Source organism: Oryzias melastigma, linkage group LG7 (assembly GCF_002922805.2).
Source record: "Oryzias melastigma strain HK-1 linkage group LG7, ASM292280v2, whole genome shotgun sequence".
NCBI classification, from domain to species: domain Eukaryota; kingdom Metazoa; phylum Chordata; class Actinopteri; order Beloniformes; family Adrianichthyidae; genus Oryzias; species Oryzias melastigma.
In genome coordinates, this window is record NC_050518.1 from 23322012 (window position 1) to 23328326 (window position 6315).

Here is a 6315-nt window from a genome sequence, read left to right on the forward strand (position 1 = left end):
TTGCATCAGTCTGAAGGTGAAGCACACGGCGAAAAAAGAAAGGCAGCTTTATCATTAAAGAAGAGGACATTTGTAAGATTGTCTTCCTCTTAAACAGCCTTTATCCCTAACTGTCCACATATCGGGACATATATATTGTATTGCCAGACTCTTGACAATATACATGTATAAGAACTGAGTTTAATCATTGATCCATTGGTTCGTGTTTGTATTTTCTCTCAGATACTTTACCAGTAAGACTTTGAGAAAGCCCTCATGAGCCCTAACATTGTAGAGAGCCTGTTTGAGCAGGGCGACAGGATCTTCACTGTGTCTTCTCTGACGGCTGCACTGCGTTAGTTTCTCCAGGACAGCCGTGAATTTCCAGGCTAAAGTCCGGGTCTCACTCAGCTCCTTCCTGATAGTTTGTCCGGTGGATGAGAGGGCGTCTTTCAGGACAGTGGGCACTAACAAAAGAAAGTAAATAGTATAGATGACCATGATCCGAACTAGACTGTATTCAAGAAGTATAAGAGAGAAGAGAAAGTTTTGCTAAAGTCCCACTACGGTCAACTTTTGATCTATATTGTAAAAGTGACATAAGATGGTTGGACTGTTGTGGCAAAAATGTGAACATTTGCTGCTTTTGAGACTCAAACAAGTCCAAACTTTTCAGAAGATAATTCTAAAGCAGGGGTGTCAAACTCAATCGCACAAGGGGCCAAAATACAAAATACACCTTAGCTCACGGGCCAAACAGGATAAACATTTATTGAACACTCTGAAACTACATTTTTAAAACTTTAAAAATTTTACTTTTTAACATAATTATGAACTAGATATTTAGCATTACCTGTGATAATGTTAGTGTGAATGCTGCAAGGTGAATTTGGCTGCTGAAGATGCTGATATTGATGGCTAAAAACGCTTACGCTGATGACGGAAATCAGTGAAGCTGATAGCTGAAAACCCTGAAACTAATAGCCAGCTAAAATATTAGCTAAATGCCAAATTAGCCTAAGAAAGTTTTTCAAAAAATAAAAAAAGCTAGCATGTAGCTGAAAAATAGCTTAAAAAATGAAAAAAAGTCTAAATTAGCCAAAACAGCTAGCATGTAGCTGAAATATTAGCTAAACTCCAAAATACCCTAAAAAGCTGAAAAAGCATAAATTGGTCGACTCAGCTACCTTGTAAATATAATCCTAACTCCAAAAACATTCTAAAAAACTTGAAAAAAAAGTTTAAATTAGCCAAAACAGCTAGCAAGTAGCTGAAATATTAGCTAAACTTATAAACAGCAAAAAGGGGCAAAAACAGTCCAAAAAGCTATCAGAATGCCAATTTTTAAAAACTTTAATACTGTAACTTCTTAAAATAATTCTGAATAATAAAAAGGCAGGAATATTATTCCAGAATAATTTAACTTAAACCTTAAATAACTTTCAATGTTTTACACTCTATAAAAATATATTTTGTCAAAATGATACAAGTTAGAAATGAGAGTAAGATAACATGGAGCCATTAATAACAATAAAATAAAATGATCTGGAGGGTCAGATAGAATTATTCGGCGGGCCAGAATCGTCCCCCGGGCCTCAAATTTGACACGTGATCTAGAGTGAACAGATGTTTAAACTGAACTGAAATTAACACGATCAAATTTAAGGAAAACTAAGTTCAGCACAGATCCAAGCAGACTTCACCAGAGAAGTGAGAGAATGAAAGATCAGTACACAGTTCTCGGATGTCAAACTGCCCCTCTCTGTCCTGGCTGGCCTTGTTGAAGAGCCGTATCCCCGTGGAGATCATGGCGAGCTCCTGGAGCTGCTCTTCCTTCTTTTTCTTCGGCAGAAACATGAAGGACCTCAGCTCAGACTGAGGAAAAATACTCTGAAGGGCAGCTGGGACAAAAAAGGTTGGACAATCCATAAAGTAGACGATGTCATCAGGTGCATCATGAGCAAAGAGCATTTTGAATATTTACTGCTTTTAAAATGAGATTTATTCAGACATTCACATTTGATGCGTGTTCAAGAATGTGCTAAACCTGCATTTAGCCCGTGGTGTTCACACTGAACGAGATGGGAGGGGCTTGTTCTTCTTTTTCTACTGTTTATTAGCACATGTCCACCTCCTACAGTTTTGGTGCAAAATCTTGACGCAGTGCTAATCTAGCAAATCTTGCTCCAGGCTTTATCTTTCACAGCTCTATTTCCATATTTTAAAGACTTGTGTCATATAATTCTGGCCTAGCACACACCGCAATTATTAATGTCTCCTCCTTGATCAATTTTTAAATGGTTGGCATGCCGTCAATTCAAGTCTCTAATAGGTCAAAGTTCAACCTGGTTTAACTTTCAGTATGCGTTCAACGGTAGCGCATTTTGTACAAAGAGCCCAAAAATGGTCGTAGAAACTTGCGTAGCCATGTGTGAATGCAAGATTTTTGAACACAAAAGGCCAAAATGTGTGTTTACGCCTGAACACATGTTTCAGAGGGCATTGTGAACATCGCTTTAGACATTCAGGAGAAACTAGAACATTCCACTTGACAGTGAGGTTGGATTTGATTGGCTTTTATATTAGATGGTTGTTTGGAGACTCATTGAAAAGATACAGCAGATTTAATCTCTTGCTAACAAATCATATTCATAGAACTTTTTTCAGGCTTGAACTGGAAATCCATGTTCAGACGGACATTCAGATCTTAATTGTGATGCATGTGGCTCCATTATAACTAAGATGATTTCGTTATTTCATGTGTTTTGTACTTCCATCTCATATTTGTGCTTTTTTTTTAGCATGATGAAGCAGAAAAAAGTCCCTTTGAGACAATCAATACATGAATTTCTGTTAAAAAAAAAATACAATTCATGTCAAAGCAGTTTTATAAAAAACGTTTTCGTAACTTGTACAACTTCAAGTTGTGTGCAAATTTAGGTCCAAAGGACAAAGTGAAGGTAGCTGCCATTAATGCAGCCTTTGCAAAAGACCGGCTGAAGTTCTGCGTAGATCGTAAAACAGAGTCAGACCTTTAACTTCCTGTACGCTGTCCACGTCTGTGGGTGAGCCCATGGAAGATTGCAGCAAGATGTAAGTAATAATTCTGCTGTAAACCGCGTCAGATTCTTGGCTGGTTTTCACTCTGCAGTCTGTTATCTGCCGACTCAGCGGACACAGTCGAGAATCCAGACTGACATGGATTTCTTTGAGAAACTCACCTGCAAAGATAAAATATTTTAGTTATATCTGTCTTCAAAGAAAAAAACTGTAAAATGGACCACAAACTATGAAACATTGTCATTAAGATGACCAAAATTTTACTTAAAAGCCAATTGTATATAATTTGGTCCATGTTTTCTATCCTGCAGTTCATCAACATTCCTTTAGGGGCAGTGTTTTTCAACCAGTGTTCTGTGAGAGATGTTCTGGTGTGCTTATCTAAAAACATTTCCCATCGCCAGGATGTAAGCTCTGTGTTCATCCAAATGGGCCCTGATTTAACACAGTAGTTTGAAACATGCAAGATAACAGGATACTTTTTTTTTAGTTTATTTGATTCTGAAAACGACTCTGATAAGAATGACAGTGTATGACACCCCTTCAACTTGTTTCCGCCGATCATTCTTGGAGGCTTAATCACATGTCATCCATCTGACCAATCAGAAGTGGTTAACGTCCTCACTTCCTTAAAGTCTCTCAAATCCAACAAAAATAACAGCTAAAGCTTGTAGCTATCGTCGTAGCTTCCAGTGGGATCCGGTGTCATTGTTTAAAAAGTGATAAAAGAAAAATAAAGACCATAGACATGAGTCTGCTTGAGATCATTGTCAGTTTGTGCACTACATCTCCCATGATGCCTTTTTCAGGCACCTTTATTACTATATTTAGGAAAACATTTGCTACTTCCAACTTTTTCTGCCTCATTTTTTTTTATTTTTACATTTTTGGATGCTGGTGTGCTGCAGGAATTATTTCAACGGAAAAAATGTACCTAGGCACAAAACAAGTTTGGAAAACACTGCTCTAGGACCAGTAAGAGTTAATTCCCTGCTCATTTCAAAATGGCTGCCTCCATGAAACATTAAATACATTTTTGGCGGGAAAACATTTTGCAAATTTTTTACACCTTTATGATGAAAATAACTCATTTGTTGTTAATACTTTCTTTAAATGATTTCATGCTGTACTTATAAAATATAAATTGTGTTGATTCTGTCATTATTTTTTTATAATACGATATAGTTACAACATGTTATCAAATGTGTTGACCAATATAAAGACAGAGGAGGAATAAAGTGCTTTTTCCTGAACACTCATGTCTATTTTTGCATCTTAAACTAACATTGTTTTGAACAAAAACTTCTCAAATCATCTGAACATCTCATAAATGATAATTTTGCTAATTCCATTACAGGGTTTAAAAATCATAATTAAAAAATGAAATAATTTGTCATTTCTGTAGGCTTTACAGAGTTCAAGTGTTTTTAATCTAACAATGTCATTTTTAAAATATATTTATATATATTCTTAATGTACAATTCACTCTGAATACTGTGCCATAGTTATCTTAAATATTAAATTTAGTTATTTTAGACTTATTTTGGACAAACAATTCTGAATTGTACTGACGCTGAGAGGTGTAATTCATGTAGAAATACAGCTGCATTTTGATGCTGTCGAGTGATGGGCTGCCCTTCTCCAGAAGTTTCTCCAGACACAGCTGCAAAAAGAGAAAGGACACCTCACACCTTCAAGAAGCTCCACACAAACAAACAAACAAACAAACAAAAACAAGCAATAACCTTTTTAAGCTTCTCGGTGTCTTGTTCTGTGAGTTTTCTCTCAGCATCAATGCCGTTCGTAGGGTCCAGAATGACAGCTTTCACCTGAAGACATTTAGGACAAACTGGTGAAGATGCTAAATAATTGTATGAGGCAGCATCTGCCGACGTTTTCCGGGTTTACTGACCATAAACGTCACTAGAGTCTCTGTCAGCACGTGCCCCCGCCTCGTGCACTCCTGCACGAGCTCCCCGACTATATTTTGGATATCTCTTTCTGCGTCAAATTGAGACATTTTCCCCGTTCTCTTAACAATGAGTTCACGGAGAAAACCAGCAGCCTCTGTTGGTGTATCTGTTGCCGTGGTAACGGTGTCAAATGCAGTACACGGGCGCCCTCTGGCGGCTACTCTTTTAATTACATCAACTGAGAATTTTCAAAGAAAATGAACTTTATCTAAATGTGTTTAATAGTTATTAATATCACTGTTTTCTGTTCTCTCTCTGCTGTAATGACTAATTTATCTTGTCTGCTCTACAACATGTTTCAGGGCTTCTGTCTTCATCATGCTGTCTGTACAGCCAACATTGATGTCAACTTTTCAAAGTTCATCTAAAAAAACAGATACGCATTATTCTGTCAAAAGTTTTACTCCTTACACTTGCAGGTTGTTGTGTCTCAGAGTTTTCTATTTATTCGTCTGATGACTTTTTCACTTTAAACCAGGACGGTTAGAGTGCTGATGAAGAGTCACATGAGCTCTGGAGTCACACAGAATGGTTGATGCTCTATAATTTGATGGATAATTATCAATGAACATGTACCAGAGGCTGAGAGCAGCTGTGCACGAGGGTGTGCCACAAATCCAGATATCAGCACTTTTAAAGTCTTCAGGATATCTAGATTCTCTACATATTAACATAGAAAGCTGCTAGAAGTTAGAAGCTCTGGAAAGTATGGTGTGATGGAGTTCTGTCCTCTATTTTCATCTACTTCTCCTCTATTCTTTATTATTTATTTCTCAATTAGTTCTGCGTGCCTTTGTTGGTTCAGTGTGATTGATATGTTGTAGGAGAGAGCGGGAGAGACTTCAGTTTCCAGGAGGCTCGTCGGAGCTCCTGTTCCTGGCAGTGGACCTCGTCACAGGCTCGTTTCACATCTCGAAGTGGGAGAGATTCAAGGTGGCTCATCTGGTCTTGGCAGTGGACCTCGCCTCTGGCACGTCTCGCATTCCCAGCTGTCCCCTAGCCCAGGGTCGGCAACCTTTAACAGTAAAAGAGCCATTTGGTCTCGTTTTCTACTGATCAAGACTTAGAAGGAGCCGTATCTTTACCTTTTACCTCTAGTAGAGGCCAAATTAGCAAAAAATCTAGCTTGTTACTTAATTATTAGCTGAACTCCAAATTAGCATAAAATTCCTCAGCAAATTAAATCAACCAAAAAATGTTAGCATGCTGCTAAAAGAAAAGCTAAACTCCAAATTAGCATTAAAACTTCAGTAGATAACAAATTAGCCAAAAATGCTAGCATATATTGCTAAAATATTAGCTA

At 37.5% G+C, this 6315-nt stretch overlaps 1 protein-coding gene across 1 annotated transcript in view; it reads right to left on the bottom strand.

Annotated features, from left to right (window-relative positions):
• The window catches only part of cfap206 (cilia and flagella associated protein 206), a 7784-nt gene extending 2645 nt beyond the window's left edge, over positions 1-5139 (bottom strand). Inside the window, exons 1-6 of the mRNA XM_024294036.1 lie at positions 4952-5139; positions 4785-4868; positions 4612-4702; positions 3012-3200; positions 1713-1880; positions 232-446 (exon numbers count right to left, since the gene is read on the bottom strand). Coding sequence (XP_024149804.1) covers positions 232-446; positions 1713-1880; positions 3012-3200; positions 4612-4702; positions 4785-4868; positions 4952-5059 — 855 coding nt within the window. The 5' untranslated portion in view covers positions 5060-5139. The remainder of the gene's footprint in view (positions 1-231; positions 447-1712; positions 1881-3011; positions 3201-4611; positions 4703-4784; positions 4869-4951) is intronic.
• Positions 5140-6315: the final 1176 nt, after the last annotated feature.